Raw genomic sequence first — 25,421 nt, 5'->3', positions numbered from 1 at the left:
GAATATAGCTGTTATTTTGATAGGGTCATTAAAGAGAAAATATTAGTGTGCCATTCATCTTCATGACAAATTAATTCATGTTTTCTGTATGGTCTCTCTTAATCTATCAATTTCTCTTTCAGTCTGTCAAATCTAACCTGCAGAAATGACATTGATTCTAGCTGAACTTGTTCTGATTCTTTTTGTGGGGGCTCAAACCAACATGTGGGCTTAAGCCAAAGCTAAAGCCAAAACGGTAGCCAAATAGGCCAAAATGCCAAATGCCCCCCCGTCCCCGTCCCCGTCCATTACCTTCCTCTCCTACAACTTCGAAGAGTCCAAACTGCTCCAGGACTTTGACGATCAGTCCCATCACCACCAGGACAGCTATAATCTCCAGCCCATCCAGACTCAACATCCTGGGGACACGATCTCATCAAACCAGGCCCAGCCAAACCCAGTCCCTTGTGCCGGATTACACCTATATCCTTTGCCTTTTCCCCCAAACAGAGCAGTACATCTGCCTGTACCAACAGAACTAAGCTGGGCCAACCAGATTCAAGGTGGGTACACCCAAGTGGTCACCAAGTATCCACAAAAAAGTCCTGTTATCCCATAATCTCCTGCAGCAACAGTTGAGAGAGCTATTTGGATTTCTCTGATCCCTCCTCCAGAACCCGTCCTCTCCTCTGCGCTCGCTCCCCGCTCTCCCCATCCTGGGATCAGATCCCCCCCCCCCCCCCGGAGCTAGAAATAGGTGTCCATACAGCCCCAATAATGTATCAGTCCTGGACTACCATCAGGTAAAAATTCCCCCTTCCTCCTCCAACATCACAGGGAAAGAGTGAAACTCTTCTCCTCTACTCGCTTCCCTTCTTCTTCTCCTTTCTGCTCTTTCCTGTCCTCCACCCCCTGTTTGAGTAAAATAATCCGGGGAAGAGTGCTGTCTGCTAGTCCTTTGGCTGTGTGTGTGTGTGAAGGAGAGATGACTGAGTGAGGTAGATGCGGGAGACAGCGGGAGGGAGAGAGAGTGAAGGGGAGGCGGGAGAGTAAGAGAGACAGGGAGGAGAGGGAGGTATGCCCAGTGATATTACTTTCATTGATTTGCCAAATGTGGTTTCCAAGGTAACTGGCTGAAATTGTTTGGAAGAACCAAACTCGACAACATGCATGACTACAGAAGCAACATTTAATCTTGCTTTTAAAGAAACAACTATTTCACAATGACAGAAATAACTGTTTAACTTTTTAAATAAATGTCTAATTAGATGTTTTGGCAGTCTCAATACACTCTCTTGCAGTATGCAGTAAACCTCTACCGAAATAATGAATGCAGTATTTCATTATCTAGGTTACGTAAACACCAACACAAATTCCCTTCAGTATTAGCATTAGGAGAAGCAGCAACAGATGCATCTTAGCAATGAGTGGGTGGAGGCAACAGTTAGATGGAGGAACACTGGTAAAATTGAATGGCTTAGACTGATGTTTAATCAAAACAATGAATCACAAAGATGGACCCAATCACAAGAAGGTAGAGACAGATCAATACCCGATTAATTTAAAACCAGAGTAGTATTTCACTACATGACAGGGGGAAAGAGGAAGGGAGTGAAACAAATAGAGAGTGCATGAGAGCAGAAAAAGGTTAAAGAAAGAAAATAAGAGAGAAAGAGAGAGATGAGAGGGTCACTCCTCCCCACTTGTGAGTGTAACTCTAGCTTATTCATTTCTGTATTCTCTCCTAGACCAGGGTTTCCCAAACTCGGTCCTGGGGCCCAACATGGGTGCACGTTTTGGTTTTGTCCAGCACTACACTGCTGATTCAAATAATCAAAGCGTTAGGGCAAAGAGCTCTTCTCCCATGCTTTGTGAATACAGAAATCATCCATGGGTGGTCAACTAAAATAAAATGTAAATAATATATATATATACACATACAGTGCCTTCGGAAAGTATTCAGACCTCTTGACTTTTTCCAATTTTTGCTGTTACAGCCTTATTCAAAAATGTATTAAATAAAATACAAATCCTCATCAATCTACACATAATATCCCAGAATGACAAAGCAAAAACAAGCTTTAAAAAAAATAAAAAAATTACCCGATATAAATAAATATTCAGACCCTTTGCCATGAGACTCGCAATTGAGCTCAGGTGCATCCTGTTTCCATTGATTGAGATGTTTCTACAACTTGACTCGAGTTCACGTGAAGTAAATTCAATTGATTGGACATGATTTGGAAAGGCAAACACCTGTCTATATAAGGTTCCAAAATTGACACTGCATGTCAGAGCAAAAACCAAGACATGAGGTGGAAGGAATTGTCCGTAGAGCTCCGTGACAGGATTGTGTTGCGGTACAGATTTGGGTAAGGGTACCAAAAAATGATGGTCATTCTGAAAGAGCTCCAGAGTTCCTCTGTGGAGATGGGAGAACCTTTCAGAAGGACAACCAGTTCTGCAGCACTCCACCAATCAGGCCTTTATGGTAGAGTGGGCAGTTGGAAGCCACTCCTCAGTAAAAGGCACCACAGCCCGTTTGAATTTTGCCAAAAGACACCTAAAGACTCTCTGACCATGAGAAACAAGATTACCTGGTCTGATTAAACCAGATTTAACTTTTTGGCCGGAATGCCAAATGTTACATCTGGAGCAAACTTGGCACCCTCCCTAAAGTGAAGAAAGGTGGTGGCAGCATCATGCTGTGAGGATGTTTGTCAGTGGCAGGGACTGGGAGACAAGTCAGGATTGAGGAAAAGATGAACGGAGCAAAGTACAGAGAGATCCTTGATGAAAATCTGCTCCAGAACACTCAGGACCTCAGACTGGGGTGAAGTTTCACCTTCCAACAGGACAACGACCCTAAGCACACAACCAAGACAACGCAGGAGTGGCTTCGAGACAAGTCTCTGAATGTTCTTGAGTGGCCCAGCGATAGCCTGGACTTGAACCCGATCGAACAACTCTGGAGACCTGAACATACCTGTGCAGTAAAACTGCCCATCCAACCTGACAGAGCTTGAGAGGATCTGCAGAGAAGAATGGGAGAAACTCCCCAAATACAGGTGTGCCAAGCTTGTAGCTTCATACCGAATAAGACTCGAGGCTGTAATCACTGCCAAAGGTGCTTCAACAAAGTACTGAGTAAAGGGTCTGAATATTTATGTAAATGTGGTATTTCAGTTTTTTTAAACAGTTTTTGCTTCATCATTATGGGGTATTGTTTGTAGATTGATGAGGGGAAAAAACAATGTAATCCATTTCATGATAAGGCTGTAATGTAACAAAATGTGGAAAAAGTCAATGGGTCTGAATACTTTCCGAATGCACTGTAAATGTGATATTTCAGTTTATTTTATTTTATAAATGTGCAGAAATGTCTAAAAACCTGTTTTTCCTTTGTCATTATGGGGTATTGTGTGTAGATTGATGAGGGGAAAAAACGATTTAATCAATTTCAGAATAAGGCTGTAACGTAATAAAATGTGGAAAAACTCTAGGGGTCTGAATACTTTCCGAATGAACTGTAACAGCACTGGTAAAGCATTCTCTCTCTCTCTCCTCTCTCTCTCTTCTCCCCCTCTGCTGGTGTGATCTCACCAGACCATTACTTAGGCCTATGCTAGCTAGTGTACTATAGCTCCCTGAGATGGTTGTAAAGCCATTGTATATCAGGTTTCCCTTCTACACCCACATCAGCAGGTGCATTTCTCTCTCTCTCTCTCTCTCTCTCTCTCTCTCCCTCTCCCTCTCCCTCTCCCTCTCCTCTTTTCTCTCTCTCTCTCTCTCTCTGGTTGTCCTTTTCTTGTGGCAACAGGTCACACATCTTGCTGCTGTAATTGCACACTGGCATTTCACCCAAAGGATATGGGAGTTTATCAAAATTAAATTTGTTATCAAATTCTTTGTGGGTCTGTGTAATCTGAGGGAAATATGTGTCTCTGATATGGTCATACATTTGGCATCAGGTTAGGAAGTACAGCTCAGTTTCCACCTCATTTTGTGGGCAGTGTGCACATTGCCTGTCTTCTCTTGGGAGCCAGGTCTACCTACGGTGACCTTTCTGAATAGCAAGGCTATGCTCACTGAGTCTGTACATAGTCAAAGCTTTCCTTAATTTTGGGTCAGTCACAGTGGTCAGGTATTCTGCCACTGTGTACTCTCTGTTAAGGACCAAATAGCATTCTAGCATTTTTTGTTAATTCTTTCCAATGTGCAAGTAATTAGAGATATTTTGTCTCATGATTTGGTTGGGTCTAATTGTGTCGCTGTCCTGGGGCTCTGTGGGGTCTGTTTGTGTTTGTGAACAGAGCCCCAGGACCAGCTTGCTTAGGGGACTCTTCTTCAGGTTAATTTCTCTGAAGGTGATGGCTTTGTTATGGAAGGTTTGGGAATCACTTCCTTTTTGGTGGTTGTAGAATTTAACGTCTCTTTACTGGATTTTTATAATTAGCGGATATCGGCCTAATTCTGCTCTGCATGCATTATTTGGTGTTTTAAATTGTACACGAAGACTCTCTCTCTCTCTCTCGCTCTCTCTCTCTCTCCCTCTCAGTGCATGCTGGGAGTGTTTGTAGTTGAGAAGCAGTGAGAAGGGCTCTGTTCTTACTTACTTTCTTGCTTCTTAATTTAGACTTTTTTCCCCAAAAATGTTTTTGTATGGTGTGCCATACGGTGTACTAAACCAACGCACTGTTAGTTTAGTGGTACCCACTGTTTTTGTTCAAAGTTAGGGATGAAGGGGACAGAGTTTTGGTTTCCTGGGGTTTGAATGGTGTGTTGTGCGCGATGGCTTTGCAGCCTAGTGTGGAGGAGACGCTGTCATTAGGGCATGTATTCAGGTGTGTTCCTGAGAATGGAGTTAAGGTGGAGGAGGTTCTGCTCACGGATCTGTGAACAGTTAGGAGCTGAATTTATGCAGTCTGCATCCAGAATGAACAAAGCTGTGGTTGTGTTCATGAAAAGAGAACATTTAGTGGGCAGGCTGATTGCTAGTGGAATATTTGCAAGGGATGTCTTGGTGCCGATTTCTCCTCTTTCGACAAGGGTTGTATTTGCGAATCTGCCTCCGTTTATTACGGATGATCAAATCAGGAAAGAGCTGAGTTGTTTTCGTAAGTTTGCTAGCGATTTTCGTGTACTGTCGGCAGGTGTTCAGGCTGATGCAGTTAAACATATTGTTTCGTTCCGGAGGCAACTGTTCATGTTTCTGAAAAACAATGAGCAACAGTGAAATGCGCATTTCAAAGTGAGGCATGGGGAGGGGCTTTACGCAGGTTTGCCAGCACAGATAGTCTGCGGTGTTTTGAGTGTGGGGATTTGGGGCTTAAGAGCTTTGCATGCCCACATATAGGCCGTGGACAAGGTGAGGGCACCAGCGGGGGAAATTGAGGTCAACGTGCAGGGGGCCAAGAGACTCAGGCAGCAGAGACTGGGCCTAGTCATGCTATGGATGGTGGTGTAGATAAGGCTGGGTCTAGTCATGCTGTAGATGGTGGTGTAGCTGAGGCTGGGTCTAATTATGCTATGGATGTGTAGCTGAGACTGGGTCCAGTCATGCTATGGATGGTGGTGTTGTCCAAATTCATCTTTTCTGTCAACAGTATACAGCTCTCTCATTCTCAGAGGCCTCCATGCTAACTTAGCTGAATTATGTAGGGACCTGGGCAGTTTTTTCAGATTAAAGCAATGGGAGCACTTTTAAGAACTAGGTTCTCCATGTTTCAGGAGATGGACGCTCCCAGCTCCTTCTTCTTTGGTTTAGAAAACCGATCGGTGGACCCAAGGGTATGCATTGTCTACAGCTGTCGGATGGGCAGGTGACCACTGTGGTGGGGGAGATGCAGGAGCGGACTGTGGAGTTTTATACTGAGTTGTATAGGACAGAACTGTGTGATCCTATGTGTGCTCAGGTCTTGTGCTCCAGATGTCCCCCGCCATGCACCGGGGGTCGATGGACTCCCAGTGGAGTTTTATTCTGGGGAATAATTGGACAGGACTTCTTTTGTGTGTTGAGTGAGCGCGTCAGGATAGGAGAGTTGCAGATTAGCTGTCGCCAGGTGGCTCTGACTCCTGCCCAAGAAAGTGGACTTGTGTGAATTTAAGAACTGGAGGCCTGTGGCATTGCTCTGTGCGGACTACAAAATATTTGCCAAGGTCCTTGCTAACAGACTGAAGTCCCATCTGGATTTTATACTACAGTACACAAGGACCAGACATATTGTGTACCGGGATGCTCAATCACGGACAACCGGTTCTTAATCAGGGACATGTTGGACTTGTCGAGAGTTGCTAATGTGATCTTTGGACTGGTCTCTTTAGACCAGTGGTTCTTAACCTGGGTTCGATCGAACCCCAGGGGTTCGGTGAGTCAGTCTCAGGGGTTCGGCGGAGGTCAAGACACACACCTGACTCATATGATTCGTGATGACACGCCCCGCTTGGCCATCATTGGCTGCAGGTGATCACGCAACATCGCTTGGCCTATCTGTGCTGCAGGGAATTTGGCGCGCTCAGTAGTCGAATTGTGACTGTCGTGATGGTATGTCGTGTGATTTCTTTCTTAATATTTTAATCCCTTCATACTAACTATGTCGAGCAAAAAAATAAAGTGGTCGGACGAATATGTACAATATAGATTCACATGAATAACGGAACGTGATGAGAGTCAGCGTCCTAACTGCATGATTTGCAATGTCTAGTCTAGCACCGGCAAAACTAAGAGAACACTTCCTTAAGCTGCATGAAGATGGACAATACAAGAACACAACGCTCGCTGAATTCAAGGTGAAGAGAGACATTTTTCCAATTAAGAAGGGTTCGGTGAATGCGCATATGAAACTGGTGGGGGTCAGTACCTCCAACAAGGTTAAGAACCACTGCTTTAGACCAAGAGAAGGCTTTTGATAGAGTGGACCATGAGTGTCTGTTTAATGTGATGTCTGTGTTTTGGTTTGGGGAAAGGTTTTGTCCTGTGTGAAGATGTTGTATGCTGGGGTGTCATGTATGATCAAGGAGGGAGGGGGGCTCAGTAGGCCAGTCTGGGTGAGGTGGGGCATTAGACAAGGATGCCCTCTATCGGCGCAGTTATATACACTAGCTATAGATCCTTTTTTAGGCCTGCTATGCTGGAGACTGCGGGGCGTGTGCTGGACAGGCATGGGTGTGTTTACAGGCATAGCAGTGTCGGCATACGCAGATGACATTACATTTTACATTTTTTTTGTCATTCAGTCGCTCTTATCCAGAGCAACTGACAGTAGTGAATGCATACGTTTCAACAACAAAAAAATCCATACATCTCTGGGATGGTCAGGGATGGGCAGGACATGCAGGCACTAGAGACTAGTCTGAAGGTGTATGAGGGAGCTTCGTCAGCTAAGGTGAATTGGGGTAAGCTCTGTTAGGTGTGTCTTCCAGGGGGTTTGCAGTTGGGTTGTGAAGGGCTTAACATTTTGGGGGTGTACCTGGGCTCTGAGAGGTGGGTCAGGAAGAACTGGGAGAGGCTGTCACAGGCAGTGGTGTCAAGACTGGCCAGGTGGAGGTGGCTCCTGTCCCAAGTGTCATATAGAGGGAGGGGGCTGATAATCAACAACCTGGTGGCATCCTCCCTGTGCCATAAATTGTCGGTCCTCAACACCCCCACTGGTCTGCTCGTAGACCTGCAACGCAAGCTGGTGGATTTTTTTCTGGTTGGGCCATCACTGGCTGAGGGCGGCAGTGTTGTACAAGTCCATCCACGAAGGAGGACAGCGCCTGGTGAACTGGAGAGGACGGTGGCTGCTTTCCGACTAAATGTGGCGCAGAGACTGCTGTACCATACTTATGTCGCCTGGAGGGAACCAGCATGCACGCTGCTGAGGAGAGCTGGCGGATTAGGGTTCCTTATGAAGCTGGAGAGGCTGAGTACAGCAGGTCTCTCTGACTTTTACTTTGTGGTGCTGAGGGCCTGGCAGCTGCTAGAAGAGGGTGTGGAGCCTGGGCTGTGGGTGTGGGAGGAGCCTATCTTCCACAACCCAGCCATCCTTTTGAGATCAGTTCAGTTGGCCACCCTACAGAGGTGACTAATGGCATTGGGTTTACTAAGGCTGGGTGACCTGCGCCTGCTGGGGGAGGAGGGGTGGAAAACCCCAGAAGTCCTGGAACAACAAACAGGACTAACATCTCTTAGGCTGCTGGAGAGATTCCTGGGGGAGGTCCAGGAGGCACTGTCTGAGCCAGTAAGGGGGGTATTTGAGCAGCCAAGAGAGAGGGGCCTCCAATGTTTCTGCCACTGCAGGTGACGGCAGAGACTGGGGACTGGCAAGGGGATCTGGAGGACTTGTTAGAATTTGAGGGGGTTGGAGATAAAGCCCTCTACAACCTCTGCATTAAGGTGAGGAACATTAGGAGCCTAACAGGAGTGAAGGCACATCAGTGTCAGGAGGTATGTGGGGTGGAGAGTATGGTGAGTTTTAGATAGAGGGGGCTCTATAAACTCCCAGTATCAAAGAGGTCAGCGGACCTCCAGTGGAGGGTTCTACATGGAGCCCTGGCCACTAACAGCTGGTTTGCAAGGGTCGACCCGGGACTCGGACAGGGGTGTCCTTTCTGTGCCATGAGTGAAACTGTGCGTCATGTGATTTCTGTGTGCTCCAGGTTAATGCCATTACTGTCTCTGTTGGAATGTCTGTGTGTGAGGTTGGGGGTGGAGTTTGCTGTTGGGATGTTTATAATGGGGTACAGGTATTCGAAGAAGGAAAAGGCCAAATGTGTGTTGTTGAATTTTCTGTTTGCTCAGGCGAAGTTGGCTTTTTGGCTAACAAGGAGGAACAGGGTCAAAGGTGGCGGGATAACAGACCCTTTATTATTATTTAATGTGATGGTCTCTGCGCGCATTCGGATGGAATTTGAGTTCTATAAAATGATGTGTGGAGTGTGGAGATGTACAGCTGGGGAAGATATACGGTTGTAGAAGTGGTGAGGTTTTGGTTATTGTGATGTGTGGCGTTGTTTTATATCGTGGGGTAGAGGGCAAGGTGAGTATGCAGCACAGGGGCTATTTGTTTTTAAAGGGGGGTGGGGGGGTGGGGGGGTGGTGAGGTTTTAATTAAATTAAATGAGGATATATCATTAAAGAAAGACAAAAGGTCAACAACAAAAAATTGTCTCTCTCTTTCTCATTTCAATGCCTTTCTACTTCCCCCTCTATATGTTTGTGAGTCATGTCTGTGTTGTTTGAGAGTCTCTGCACTAGACATCTCATTAATATGATGGCTTTCTCAGCAGTACACAACACCAGGGAACACCACGGCATGACATGCCGACTTAGCCTGTCCTTGGCTGACACACTACAGGTGGGCATACAATATGATAGGGAACACAATCTGACATAACTGCTGATATCTGTGGGGGTTTGACAACAAAACAAACACCATGCTGTGACCTGTTCCTCCAATCGATGTTGACAGTAATGTGTATGTCTGTATTAAGCACAGGCTACTTTCAAAAACATACTAGCCTCCTGTCGGCACACACACACGTACATGCATGAGCACACATGCATGCTCACACACGCATGGACACACACACACACACACACACACACACGCTTGCGTGCACACACACACACACACACACACACACACACAAACACACACACACACACAGAGCTCAGGAGGAACGTTCGTTAGAGATGACTCTTGGATGTATTGATGAGGTGTCATCTACTAAGCCAGGGATGAGAGGAGAGAGAGGGAACAAGGGATTATTTCATAATAATTACTGTGTAAATGAACATGCACAATGTAATCATGTATGTCAAAGTGTGTCAAATATGTAAGTTGAACACATTGTATGTTAAAAGCACTGTTTGTGTGTGTGGGTATCCCTAACCTTGCCAACAGACAAAGAGCTGTAAATGGATCAGTGGTTCACCAATCAGGGCTTGATGGGCTCGGCAACAGCTAGTGTGGTGTGTAAAGAAACATTACTTTTTTCAGAGAACGTTTCTTTGGGAACATCAGGCGACGTCCTAAAAACTTATTTAGGGACATCCCCGGAACAAGCTGGGAACTAAACATAAACCTCCGATGGACCATGACAGAACGTCCTATGTTTTATCCATTATTGGACACAGGAATGTTCTTGCAACGTCTCCATGAAATGTGTCTAGAATATTCATATCTTATATTCTGAGAACATGCATGGCAATCATGTTCTATGTATGTTTGGTGTGACGTTGATGGAATATTCTCCTAACCTTCAGAAAACTGGACATCTGAATGTTCTTGCAATGTTCCCATGAAACGTGTCTAGAATATTAATATTACAAAGTCTGAGAACATGGTAACCATGTTCTGGATATGGTCTGTTCGATATTAAGGGAATGGTCTCTTGGAAACAGTCCTTGCACATCATTGGACCATTCCTATGAAAACGTTATGTAATGACCTAATGAGGCTCGTAAGGGAACGTTCTCTAAAGTTGTGAAAACGTTTGTTGTTAGCTGGGTAACGTCTGACGACATTGTAAGTGTCAGGGAGAGAACGACAGAATGAAGAGAGGAAAAACCATCCCTACTTTATTACCCTCCATGACCTTTTTTCTCCTGCAGTATTCTTCACCTCATTCTATCTGTCAGCTGGTAAATTGGCCTCGCAGATGTGTTCTCTAGTTGTATAATCAGCTCTCCTCCCTCTTCTCCATCCGCTCTCTTCTCCTCTACTCTACTCTTCTCCCCTGCTCCCTCTTCTGGTCCTCTTCCCTCTCTCCTCTGATCTCCTCTCTCTCTCGTCTTCTCCCCAAACATCCCTGGTCATCAATACACAGTTATACACAGTGCCAAAGCCAAAGCTATTGATGAAGTATAAAAAAGCCAATACTATAAACACACACACACACACACACACACACACACACACACACACACACACACACACACACACACACACACACACACACACACACACACACACACACACACACACACACACACACACACACACACACACACACACACACACAGTGTTGCTATTTAATTCACCAGTCTCAGTGAATTAATAAACATCACCTCAGAGAGTTCATCTAACTAGCGCTAAACAACACACACAGCTTTCATTTAGCCTTAGCGCCTGCCTCTCTAACCCTCCATACAATAATGCTGTTATCAAATACACTCACTCATCTGTCAGGATGAGGTCCGGGTACAGAGCGGAGTGGAAGGCGGAGGAGGGGACACACAGACACAAAAAACACACAAAGACCATCAGAAAGATGTTTACACGCACACACACACACACACACACAGCCCATCAAAACCAAACACAGCCTATTATAAATGAAGAACAGCTTGCCTTGTTCTAAAGCTATCTGAAGCCTTGGTAAGGAATGAGATAGAGGGGACAGGCAGCTCTGACTGTTCCTGTTATTTCCGAGGCGTATGGATGACTGCTGTATTCACACACTGAGCTGGGATAACTAAAACTAATGAGCTCCATTCAATACTCACTCCACTCCATATTCTTTTAGTAGTATATTTTGAACCTCTTTCTCTCTTTCTCTCTCTTGATCACTTTAAACAGGCCAAATGATATTCTCTACAGCAGTGCTTCATTTGTAAATGGGGAGGTGTCGGAACAAAAAGTGAGTGTGAGAGTGGGGTGACCTGGGGAGCTCTGACGTACCAGAACGCATGAGAGAAAGATCACCTTTATAATAAAGCATTGCATGCGTATCATCACATTTGCTACCTAATAACTAGCTAATACAAACAAATCTAAGTAAAGGAATGGAATATGAATATATTCATGTTAATATATGGATGAGCAATGACAGAGCAGCATAGGCAAGATGCAATAGATGGTATAAATTATAGTATATACATTTGAGATGAGTAGGCAGCAGCCTCTCTGTGTTAGTGATGGCTGTTTAACAGTCAGATGGCCAAGAGATAGAAGCTATTATATTTGCATTGTGGCATAGAGCAGTAAGTAGAGCCACTTACAGAAGTTGCACACATGGGAAACATTTTTTGTGGTCTAGGGCACGGGAAATTACTGGCCTTTTATAAACGCATTTCATGCAATTCTACATAATTTTACATGACTGGAGACTTTGGCAAATCTATTTTATGCCACGTTCAAAACAACTGGGAACTCTGGGCTGAGAAATCACTGATTTCCAACTTCAGTGTGTTCAAGACAACTGGGAAATTGGGGAAGAACGAGCTCTAACTGGGAAAATTCTTTTTGAACAGTTATCCAACTCAGAATTCCAAGTTGGTGTAACGACCGCCCAAAGGAGTAGACCAAGGTGCAGTGTGGTGAGTGTTCATCTTAATTTATTATAAACCAGAAAACTTTAAACAAAATCATAAACAAACGACCATCACGTCTTGCAGGCTATAACAAGCAGTACAAAAATAAGATCCCACAACTACAGGTGGGGAAAGGCTGCCTAAGTATGATTCCCAATCAGAGACAACGATAGACAGCTGCCTCTGATTAGGAACCATACTCGGCTCAACACAAAGAAATAGACACCATAGAATGCCCACCCCACACCCTGACCTAACCACATAGAGAAACAAACCGTCTCTCTCAGGTCAGGCCGTGACAGTTGGCCTCTTCTAGATCTCCGACTTTCCGACCTGAAGATCACTGACGTCATGATTCGACCTTGTTTTTTTCAGAGTTCCCAGTTGTCATGAAAGCACAAATGGAAATGACAGGCTACTTTGACACTGACAAACTTAGAATCTCAGGTCAATGAAAACGACCTTGCCTTGAAACCATCAATAGCCTAGGCTTGGGTCATCGCCATCTCCCCCGACGTCATCGCCACCTCACCCGCTCTTAAGATAACATTCGGGCCAACTGGGGGCCCAAGGCTGGTTAGGAGACACCGCAATTGTGATGAGCTGAGAGAATATTAGGGTAGCACTGTAATTCATGAATCATATGCTGTCTGCCACTGTTCTTACCTCTTTCCCTTTCTGTCTTCTACACCTCTCTCCCCACCTCGTCTTTCTTCCTCGTTTTATAATGCACACCATATATGTATTGAAGTACAGATTGAACTTGTATTTATAATATTACAATTATTATAATTATAATGCATTTATGTATTTATAACACCTGGATAATGAACTTCTTTCAATAAAGCCTTTCACATTCCCCACTGGTTGAAATTAAGTATCTCATTGAAATACTATCCTGTGTCCTCAGATTAATGCAGATGAAGGGAGTTAGATATACATAGGTTTTTTTCTTCTGTATAAATGAATTACAAATCAATCATGTTTCTAGTCTATTGCATAGTTACAATATGTAATCCTTGATGTCCCAAGAGCAGGAGCGGTAAGCACTGTTGAAGTGTATAATTGTAATACATACATGCAGACACAACATCATTCAAATAATGGAGTTTGATATGACTGAAAAAGAATGTCTCAGAGACATACCTGAACCACACCTTTATTTGCCAAGGAAGAGTACATGATCAGTGAATATATTCAATGTACAGGCTACAATGTGGGAATCTCATGCATGGTAATAACTACAGTACATGTATATAGGACTTGCTTCCTTGGCACAATAAAGTTATTATATTCTACTCTATCCAGGCTTCATTAATGCCATTCAGACTTGAAGTTGATACAACAACTATGATAGCTGAGGTTCATAGATTGGTATGAATATTAGTTCAGAACCTAACGTTTCAGGGTCCATACACAGATCGGCTACATACTGTAGTTAGCTACACATCCATAGGCATACAGTTATTTTTATCCTCCACTACACAATAAGCAAGTAAATACTTAGCTAGCTATGTTACTTCAGCTGCATTGCAAGGAAAGCTTACACAATTGTACATTGAATTTGCAGTAAATGCTTTAGCTAGCTAGATTCTTTACATCCACTGTTTCACAAGACGACAGCCTGGTTTGCTGGTTTTCTCAGGAGTCCCTAAAACATTAAACAACACAAATTACAAATTCATTCTCCTAACACAAGCTAGCTGGTTAATAGTAGCTAGTCAGATAACTTGATAAATAGAGATTTTTGTAAATTAACTTTCTGACCAAAAAATATGCACAAACGTTTGTCTCTACGTTAACTACGATATTCCTCTCAATTGTAAATGTTTTGCTTGACTCGTTATGACATTATAACAACTTACATCTGGTTCCACCGTCATGTTTTGTCAGCCATCTTTGTTGAAGAACGACACAAGGAAAGGGTGGCTCGCGTCAAAATTCGTCATTGGAACCACTCGATATGATTGGTTATATAAAAACCTTGGGACCCAAATGCATAATGAGTGCTCTAACTCCCCCTTGTGGTGATGCTGGGTACCTCTAAGTGCAGTGGGGCAAGCTCGCAACTTTTAAAGGAGGAACCATTGTAGGTGTGTGGAGACATATTGTATGCTACAATATGAGGAGGAAATTATAGTCCTAAAAATGCTTGCCAGTTTCACTGACTCATTCAATAATGCACAGCTCACTCCCTGAGGATGGCATATGTGCTCGTGCCAAAAGCCTCTCTCTCTTTCTCTCTCTCTCTCTCTCTCTCTCTCTCTCTCTCATTTTACTTTGTAAAACAATATTTGGAAGACAAGTTGATCAAATATTTTGGCCTACAGTTTACAGATTAGAGAATACTCTTTTTAGCAGGAGCCATTTGCTTTCCAACCTGTGTTTTCCCGCAATTGTATACTATTTGAAATATTGCGAAAGGCTAGTTTTGTCTGCATGCTGTTTTTTCACTGACAGATTTGCCGCGTGTTCCCGACTATAGGCTATGTCTTGTTATTGGGCTACACTCCACAGCTACACTATTTTTAAAAGAAGCTATTTATACTCTGTACTCTATACTTTGGGGCTTTCTCATGGTGTAGTAGTGCTACAGATGAGGGCTACAGTAGAATGAGTCTGTCAGCTAGAATAGGACTCCTAGTGGACTCCTAGTGGGCAGAGAGATTAAAAACAAGACCCAAAGACAACTGTTGAATATAGAATATGACTATTCTTCAAAATAACATTTATGGCATTTAGAGCCTTCAGGGACTGTTGGACTAAACAAATCCTTAAATATGCAAACATTCAAAGAAAGAATGAGACACACATACTCGTGCGCACACACAAACACACACACACACACACACACACACACACACACACACACACACACACACACACACACACACACACACACACACACACACACACACACACGGGAGCTAAACTCACCCTTTCCAAACAGTAGATAAAATAGAGGGAATAGAGACATGATGACGACAGCGCAGAGACCTCCCATCCCCTTCTCTGGGGGGACTTGGAAATGCCAATGACCCGACAAGCATAGCCAACACAGAATGTGTGTGTGAGAGAACAAGTGTGTATTTGAATGTGTGCATGAGGAGGTATATTCTGACCTACTGCCACACCCAAGTGTCCCCTCCTTTCTAAACAAGATCACACCCATCCCTGTACCATCACCTGTGTTCAAAATGTGTTATAAAAATGGTTTACCGAAACTTAGCCAGTGTTTGCAGCTATAGGTAAATATATGTGATTTATGTGTGTGAGTTATTAGCCCTGTTTAGCTATTCTGATTGTGCCCACATTTGAAGACAGGTGTAGACAATTAAAAGATGCTTTGGGATCTGATTGTGATTAGATCTTCCAGACCACCTCTGGAGGTATCTGGATATCAATCAAGTGTAAACTGATCCGGATTATCAAGTCACTTATATCATCATTATACTGGCCTCTAAAATCATTGACACCATCTCTCTCTCTCTCTCTCTCTCACTCTCTCTCTCTCTCTCTCTCTCTCTCTCTCTCGCTCTCTCTCTCGCTCTCTCTCTCGCTCTCTCTCTGTCTCTCTCTCTCTCTCTCTCGTGGATATGATTGAACGCACTCTCATACAGTGTGACAGGATCACTGCCTGAAAATGTCAATTTCCAAATTTCCACACAAAAACACAGCCCCCAGCACACACACACACACACACCAACACATACAGAAGAAAGACAAATTGATTCAATGTTGAGTGGAAAAGACAATGCAGAAATGTGAGCTCTGTATAAAACTCAGGGAGAGTGCAGAATGACAAAATAAACAGAACAGGGAATAAATAATAAAAGAAAAGAAAGACAGGAAGAGACAGACATAGAGCGAGAGAGATAAGAGGGAGAAAGCAGAGGGTGCGAGAGATTCATAGGGAAAAGCACTAAAATAGAGAGGGAAAGAGAAAGAGAGACAGAGGAAGAAAGTTCACTCAATCCACAGAGAGAGAGGAAAAGCGAGAGAGAGATATGAGGTGTAGAGAGCTAGATGAAAGCTATAGTCAGGGCATGGAGCATAGACACCTATATTAATGATGTTGGTACTCTCAGAGAGATAAAAACTAAGGACACACACACACACCACTCAAAACTGACTTTATGAGCTGGCAGTTACTCAGTACACATTCCCTACTGGCCTGCAAGTCTCTCACTAGCTCACTATTCTGTATTTCTGTCTTTCTCATAGACACATACGCTACATGACCAAAAGAATGTGCACACCTGCTCATCAAACATTTCATTCCAGAATCATGGGCATTAATATGGAGTTGGTCCCCCCTTTGCTGCTATAACAGCCTCCACTCTTCTGGGAAGGCCTTCCACTATATGTTGGAACATTGTTGCGGGGACTTGCTTCCATTCAGCCACAAGAGCATTGGTGATGCACTAATGTTGGGCAATTAGGCTTGGCTCGCAGTCGGCGTTCCAATTCATCCCATAAGTGTTTGATGGGGTTGAGGTCAGGGCTCTGTGCAGGCCAGTCAAGTTCTTCAACACCGATCTCAACAAACCATTTCTGTATGGACCTCGCTTTGTAGACGGGGGCATTGTCATGCTGAAACAGGAAAGGGCCTTCTCTAAACTGTTGCCACAAAGTTGGAAGCACAGAATCATGTAGAATGTCATTGTATGCTGTGGCGTTAAGATTTCCGTTCACTGGAAGTAAGAGGCCAAGCCCAAACCATGAAAAACAGCCCAAGACCATTATTCCTCCTCCACCAAACTTTACAGTTGTCAGTATGCATTGGGGCAGGTAGTGTTCTCCTGGCATCCGCCAAACTCAGATTCGTCCGTCGGACGGCTAGATGGTGAAGCATGATTCATCACTCCAGAGAACACATTTCCACTGCTCCAGAGTCCAATGGCGGCGAGCTTTACACCACTCCAGCCGGCGCTTGGCATTATGCAAGGTGATCTTAGGCTTGTGTGTGGCTGCTCTGCCATGGAAACCCATTTCATGAAGCTCCCGACAAACAATTATTGTGCTGACATTGCTTCCAGAGGCAGTTTGAAACTCGGTAGTGAGTCTTGCAGCCAAGGACAGACTTTTACGTGCTACGTGCTTCACCACTCGGCGGTCCCGTTCTGTGAGCTTGTGTGGCTTAGCACTTCGCGGCTAAGCGGTTGTTGCTCCTAGACATTTCTACTTCACAATAACACCACTTACAGTTAACCGGGGCAGCTCTAGCAGGGCAGAAATTTGATGAACTGACTTGTTGAAAAGGTGGCATTCCATAATGGTGCCACGTTGAAAGTCACTGAGCTCTTCAGTATGGCCATTCTACTGCCAAGGTTTGTCTATGGAGATTGCATGGTTGTGTGCTCAATTCTATACACCTGTCAGCAACGGGTGTCTTAAATAGCCAAATCCACAAAATGGAAGGGGTGTCCACATACTGTAAAAGCTGTACAATTCTAAATTTCGGTGTTCAAATAAAATTAGAATATACACTGCTCTTTAAAATAAAGGGAACACTTAAACAACACAATGTAACTCCAAGTCAATCACACTTCTGTGAAATCAAACTGTCCACTTAGGAAGCAACACTGATTGACAATACATTTCACATGCTGTTGTGCAAATGGAATAGACAACAGGTGGAAATTATAGGCAATTAGCAAGACACCCCCAATAAAGGAGTGGTTCTGAAGGTGGTGACCACAGACCACTTCTCAGTTCCTATGCTTCCTGGCTGATGTTTTGGTCACTTTTGAATGCTAGCGGTGCTTTTACTCTAGTGGTAGCATGAGACGGAGTCTACAACCCACACAAGTGGCTCAGGTAGTGCAGCTCATCCAGGATGGCACATCAATGCGAGCTGTGGCAAGAAGGTTTGCTGTGTCTGTCAGCGTAGTGTCCAGAGCATGGAGGCGCTACCAGGAGACAGGCCAGTACATCAGGAGACGTGGAGGAGGTCGTAGGAGGGCAACAACTCAGCAGCAGGACCGCTACCTCCGCCTTTGTACAAGGAGGAGCAGGAGAAGACTGCCAGAGCCCTGCAAAATGACCTCCAGCAGGCCACAAATGTGCATGTGTCTGCTCTAACGGTCAGAAACAGACTCCATGAGGGTGGTATGAGGGCCCGACGTCCACAGGTGGGGGTTGTGCTTACAGCCCAACACCGTGCAGGACGTTTGGCATTTGCCAGAGAACACCAAGATTGGCAAATTCGCCACTGGCGCCCTGTGCTCTTCACAGATGAAAGCAGGTTCACACTGAGCACATGTGACAGACGTGACAGAGTCTGGAGACGCCGTGGAGAACGTTCTGCTGCCTGCAACATCCTCCAGCATGACCGGTTTGGCGGTGGGTCAGTCATGGTGTGGGGTGGCATTTCTTTGGGGGGCCGCACAGACCATCCATGTGCTCGCCAGAGGTAGCCTGACTGCCATTAGGTACCGAGATGAGATCCTCAGACCCCTTGTGAGACCATATGCTGGTGCGGTTGGCCCTGGGTTCCTCCTAATGCAAGACAATGCTAGACCTCATGTGGCTGGAGTGTGCCAGCAGTTCCTGCAAGAGGAAGGCATTGATGCTATGGACTGGCCCGCCCGTTCCCCAGACCTGAATCCAATTGAGCACATCTGGGACATCATGTCTCGCTCCATCCACCAACGCCACGTTGCACCACAGACTGTCCAGGAGTTGGCGGATGCTTTAGTTCAGGTCTGGGAGGAGATCCCTCAGGAGACCATCTCATCAGGAGCATGTCCCTCAGGAGACCACCTCATCAGGAGCATGTCCAGGCGTTGTAGGGAGGTCATACAGGCACGTGGAGGCCACACACACTACTGAGCCTCATCAGGAGCATGTCCAGGCGTTGTAGGGCGGATGCTTTAGTTCAGGTCTGGGAGGAGATCCCTCAGGAGACCATCTCATCAGGAGCAGATCCCTCAGGAGACCACCTCATCAGGAGCATGTCCAGGCGTTGTAGGGAGGTCATACAGGCACGTGGAGGCCACACACACTACTGAGCCTCATCAGGAGCATGTCCAGGCGTTGTAGGGAGGTCATACAGGCACGTGGAGGCCACACACACTACTGAGCCTCATTTTGACTTGTTTTAAGGACATTACATCAAAGTTGGATCAGCCTGTAGTGTGGTTTTCCACTTTAATTTTGAGTGTGACTCCAAATCCAGACCTCCATGGGTTGATTAATTGGATTTCCATTGATTATTTTTGTGTGATTTTGTTGTCAGCACATTAAACTATGTAAAGAAAAAAGTATTTAATAAGATTATTTCATTCATTCAGATCTAGGATGTGTTATTTTAGTGTTCCCTTTATTTTTTTGAGCAGTATATATATATATATATATTATTATTATTAATATATGTACAAAAGAGGTTTATCTAATAACAAAACTTGCACACTCATTCTCACACACTTCCTACCAGCACATACTGGATGCCTGTATGTTCATTATGCAGACGCTAAGGGGCAGTGTAGTCTCTAGTAGAACAATATGCAGATAAACACAGATCTCTCAGTGGGAGCATCAGAGTGTGTTTGTCCTGATGACTTTGCGGTGGTCTCTAAATGTCAGCTAAGGAGATGATATTCCATAGTAGAATTGTATTCATGCCATGGTTTAAAAACACCTTCAAGCACTTGTTTGAAACAGAGAATAGAGTGTGTGTATGCGTGCGTGTGTGTGTGTGTGCGTCTGTGCATGCGTGCGTGTGTGTGCGTGCATGCGTGAGTGTAGACATCAGTGCAGTATTTATGTGTGTGTTTGATACAGTGTTTTTTTTTAAACGTCAGGTGTGAAATCTTTAGACAGGTGTAGATGATTAAAAGATCTGATTGTGATCAGATCTTCCTGACCAGCTCCGGAAGTAGTCAGTGACTAATTGTATCTGGATATGAATCAATTGGAAACAGATCTGGACGGTCAAATCATTTAAATCATCATTACACCGGCCAAGACAATCCTTGACAGGTAGCACCATTGACTTACGGCATCAATAACTGTCTTCAAATAAATACATTCATATTATCTTGAAAGAATGTCTATCAAAAAATGTGCATACAGGGAGGCACCAGGAAATATGGTCACAATGCAGACACAGTGGCTGGACAAACCTTGATCAGTTAGTGATTGGATCATATTGGTGAGATCACGAAACCCACGTTAGTGGAAGGTGTAAATGAGGCCTATTTGTTGTATAGAAATGAGGTTAGCCCAGACCGTCTTTCCTTTAGACAACACGTCTTTCCTTTAAATCAGCCGTTTTCAAAGTCTGAGATAGTGGGCCTCCCTTCAGAGAACATCATGACAACTGCTTTAAAATGTGTTTTTTCCCCATTCAGAATACGCTTTACTTCAGTCTATATGCACAAACAGACAAAAGGTACCTGTCATAAACAAAGATCCCCAGCAACAGCAGTACCACAAATTGACATTTTAGAAAAAACAAACTTCAGTCATTATGATGAGAGATACGCTATCTCCCTCAAATCATCTTTACATATGAGATATTTACTGCAATCTCATTTATTTATACGACATAGTTCAAAGTGGTTGTGGTGAGTTGAAAGCTGATTGGCAGGAGAGGCTGTTCTCTCTCTGGCCTCTCTCCCTCTGTCTCCTTCACCAATTCTGTTGTTCAGTGGTGTTAAAATGCAAACACCATGTTCACACCCTGATACCTTTTTTATTTTTTTATTTCACCTTCATAGGCCAGTTGAGAACAAGTTCTCATTTAGAACTGCGACCTGACCAAGATAAAGCAAAGCAGTGCGACAAAAAACAACACAGTTACACATGGGATAAACAAAAATCCAGTCAATAACACAATAGCAAAATCTATATACAGTTTGTGCAAATGGAGTAAGAAGGTAAGGCAATAAATAGGCCATAGTGGCGAAGTAATTAGAATTTAGCAAATGAACACTGGAGTGATAGATACAGATTATGATGTGCAAGTAGAAATACTGGTGTGCAAAAGAAAACAATATGGGGATGAGGTAGGTAGTTGGATGGGCTATTTACAGGTGGGGTGTGTACAGCTGCAGCGATCGGTAAGCTGCTCAGATAGCTGATGCTTAAAGCTAGTGAGGGAAATAGAAGTCCCCAGCTTCAGCAATTTCTGCAATTCGTTCCAGTCATTGGCAGCAGAGAACTGGAAGGAAAGGCGGCCAAAGGAGGTGTTGGCTTTGGGGATGACCAGTGAGATATACCTGCTGGAGCGCGTGCTACGGGTGGGTGTTGCTATGGTGACCAGTGAGCTGAGATAAGGCGGAGCTTTACCTAGCAAAGACTTATAGATGACCTGGAGCCAGTGGGTTTGGCGACGAATATGTAGCGAGGGCCAGCCGACGAGACCATACAGGTCGCAGTGGTAGGTGGTATGTGGGGCTTTGGTGACGAAATGGATGGCACTGTGATAGACTGCATCCAGTTTGCCAAGTAGAGGGTTGGAGGCTATTTTGTAAATGACATCGATGAAGTCGAGGATCAGTAGGATAGTGAGTTTTATGAGGGTATGTTTGGTAGCGTGAGTGAAGGAGTCTTTGTTGCGAAATAGCATGCCAATTCTAGATATAATTTTGGATTGGAGATGCTTAATGTGAGTCTGGAAGGAGAGTTTACAGTCTAGCCAGACACCTAGGTATTTATAGTTGTCCACATATTCTAAGTCAGAACCGTCCAGAGTAGCGATGCTAGTCGGCGGGCGGGTGCGGGCAGCGATCGGTTGAAGAGCATGCATTTAGTTTTAATAGCATTTAAGAGCAGTTGGAGGCCACGGAAGGAGTGTTGTATGGCATTGAAGCTTGTTTGGAGGTTTGTTAACACAGTGTCCAAAGAAGGGCCAAATGTATACAGAATGGTGTTGTCTGCATAGAGGTGGATCAAGGAATCACCCGCAGAAAGAGTGACATCATTGATACATACAGAGAAAAGAGTTGGCCCGAGAATTGAACCTTGTGGCACCCCCATAGAGACTGCCAGAGGTCCTGACAACAGGCCCTCCAATTTGACACACTGAACTCTGTCTGAGAAGTAGTTGGTGAACCAGGCGAGGCAGTCATTTGAGAAACCAAGGGTGTTGAGTCTGCCGATAAGAATACGGTGACTGACAGAGTCGAAAGCCTTGGCCAGGTCGATGAAGACGGCTGCACAGTACTGTCTTTTATCAATGGCGGTTACGATATCGTTTAGTACCTTGAGCGTGGCTGAGGTGCACCCGTGACCAGCTCGGAAACCGGATTGCACAGCGGAGAAGGTACGGTGGGATTCAAAATGGTCAGTGATCTGTTTGTTAACTTGGCTTTCGAAGACTTTAGAAAGGTAGGGCAGGATGGATATAGGTCTGTAACAGTTTGGTTCTAGAGTGTCACCCCCTTTGAAGAGGGGAATGGCCGTGGCAGCTTTCCAATCTTTAGGAATCTCGGACGATACGAAAGAGAGGTTGCACAGACTAGTAATAGGGGTTGCAACAATGGTGGCAGATAATTTTAGAAAGAGAGGGTCCAGATTGTCTAGCCCAGCTGATTTGTACAGATCTAGGTTTTGCAACTCTTTCAGAACATCGGCTATCTGGATTTGGGTGAAGGAGAAGCTGGGGAGGCTTGGACAAGTAGCTGCGGGGGTGAGGAGCTGTTGGCCGGGGTTGGGGTAGCCAGGAGGAAAGCATGGCCAGTTGTAGAGAAATGCCTCGATTATCGTGGATTTATCAGTGGTGACAGTGTTTCCTAGCCTCAGTGCAGTGGGCAGCTGGGAGGAGGTGCTCTTATTCTCCATGGACTTTACAGTGTCCCAAAACATTTTGGAGTTAGAGCTGCAGGTTGCAAATTTCTGTTTGAAAAAGCTAGCCTTTGCTTTCCTAACTGACTGTGTGTATTGGTTCCTGACTTCCCAGAAAAGTTTCATATCGAGGGGCTATTTGATGCTAGTGCAGTAAGCCACAGGATGTTTTAGTGCTGGTCGAGGGCAGTCAGGTCTGGAGTGAACCAAGGGCTATATATGTTATATTTTTTGAAAGGGGCATGCTTATGGTGAGGAAATTACATTTAAAGAACAACCAGGCATCCTCTACTGACGGAATGAGGTCAATATCCTTCCAGAATACCCGGGCCAGGTTGATTAGAAAGGCCTGCTCGCAGAAGTGTTTTAGGGAGCGTTTGACAGTGATTAGGGGTGGTCGTTTGACCGTGGACCCATAACAGATGCAGGCAATGAGGCAGTGATTTCTGAGATCCTGGTTGAAGACAGCAGAGGTGTATTTGGAAGGCAAGTTGGTAAGGATAATCTGAGGGTGACCATGTTTACGGATTTAGGTTTGTACCTGGTGGGTTCCTTGATAATTTAGATTGTGGGCATCTAGCTTAGATTGTAGGATGGCTGGGGTGTTAAGCATATCCCAGTTTAGGTCACCTAACAGAACAAACTCTGAAGAAAGATGGGGGGCAATCAAGTCCTATATGGTGTCCAGGGCATAGCTGGGAGCTGAGGGGGATCTATAACAGGTGGCAACAGTGAGAGACTCATTTCTGGAGAGATGTATTTTTAAAATTAGAAGCTCGAACTGTTTGGGCATAGACCTGGAAAGTATGACAGAACTTTTTAGGCTATCTCTGCAGTAGATTGCAACTCCTCCCCCTTTGGCAGTTCTATCTTGACGGAAAATGTTGTAGTTGGGGATGGAAATTTCAGAATTTTTGGTAGCCTTCCTAAGCCAGGATTCAGACACAGCAAGGACATCAGGGTTGGCGGAGTGTGCTAAAGCAGTGAGAAAACAAACTTAGGGAGGAGGTTTCTGATGTTAACATGCATGAAACCAAAGCTTTTACGGTTACAGAAGTCAACAAATGAGTGCTCCTGGGGACAAACAGCGCCTGGGTTAACCTCTACATGACCTGAGGAACAGAGGAATAGGATGAGGGTATGGCTAAAGGCTATCAGAACTGGTTGTCTAGTGCGTTGGGAACAGAGAATAAAAGGAGCAGATTTCTGGGCGTGGTAGGATAGATTGAGGGCATAATGTACAGACACGGGTATGGTAGGGTACAGGTACAGTGATGGTAAACCTAGGCATTGAGTGACGATAAGAGAGGTTGCATCTTTGGAGGCACTAGTTATGCTAGGTGAGGTCAACGCATGTGTTGGAGGTGAGACAAAAGAGCTATCTGAGGCATGTCGAGTGGGACTACGGGCTCCGCAGTAAAATGAAACAATGATAACTACCCTAAACAACAGTATACAAGGCATATTGACATTAGACAGAGACATAAAGCGAGGCATAAAGCAATCACAGGTGTTGATTGGGAGAGCTAGCTAAGACAACAACACTAATCAGCTAAGACAACAATAACAGGTAAAATGGCGATGAATGGGCAGAGAGGGTCAGTTAACTATACACAGGGCCTGAGTTTGAGGCTGGAGCCGACAGATAAACAAAATGGAATACAGTGATTAATGAACAGTCCAGTAGGCATCAGCTATGTAGCTAAGTGATCATAGGGCCCAGTGAACAGCAATAGATGAAACAGGGAAGGCGTTAGGTAGTCGTTACCACGCTAGCCGGGAGATGCTCCTGGTTTGAGGCTAACTGGTGCTATCTTCGGGACAAGGGCGTCACCAACGTCCGGCAAAGGCCGGTTGAGGGCACATCGGCCCGGAATTACGTCGGCAGACCAGTCGTGATGGATCGGCGGGGCTCTATGTCGACAAAGGGTCCAGGCCAAATTGGCAAAAGAGGTATTGTAGCTGGAGTAATTTTGTTTGCTAGCCGGGAGATGCGCCTGGCTCGAGGCTAACTGGTGCTAGCTTCGGGACAAGGGCATTAGCCACTATAGCCACTCCGGTGCTTCTGGTGCAAAGGTACAGAGCTTACGGCAGGAATCCGGTGATGTAGTGGCTTCTAGTCGTGTTAGTGAAGAGTCCGGGAGGCGCCAGCTGTGTAGCCGAGTGATCATAGGGTCCACTGAGCAGGCTGGGAGATGGGCCTGGCTCAAGGCTAGCTTCGGGGCTGGGCCACTCGGTAGCAGCTAGCTTGTTGCAGTGATCCGGAGTAATGGTCCAGAGCTTACGTCAGGAATACGGTGATGTAGTGGAGAAAAACAGTCCGACATGCTCAGGTTTGATATCGCGCTGTGTA

At 44.9% G+C, this 25,421-nt stretch overlaps 1 protein-coding gene across 2 annotated transcripts in view; it reads right to left on the bottom strand.

The window, feature by feature from the left end:
- The window catches only part of LOC115152989 (Kv channel-interacting protein 2), a 108,735-nt gene that overhangs the window by 47,255 nt on the left and 36,059 nt on the right, over positions 1-25,421 (bottom strand). The window contains exon 1 of one of the 2 annotated variants that reach the window (XM_029697966.1): positions 292-649. The exons of the other annotated variant lie outside the window; for it this stretch is intronic. Within the exon in view, the coding sequence (XP_029553826.1) occupies positions 292-397 (106 nt within the window). The 5' untranslated portion in view covers positions 398-649. Of the gene's footprint in view, positions 1-291; positions 650-25,421 lie in introns of those variants that run through there. 2 annotated transcript variants of the gene reach the window in all.

This window comes from Salmo trutta, chromosome 18 (assembly GCF_901001165.1).
Source record: "Salmo trutta chromosome 18, fSalTru1.1, whole genome shotgun sequence".
Lineage (NCBI taxonomy): Eukaryota > Metazoa > Chordata > Actinopteri > Salmoniformes > Salmonidae > Salmo > Salmo trutta.
Note: the sequence above shows the minus strand (reverse complement) of the source record. Positions and strands in the feature narration are given on the sequence as shown.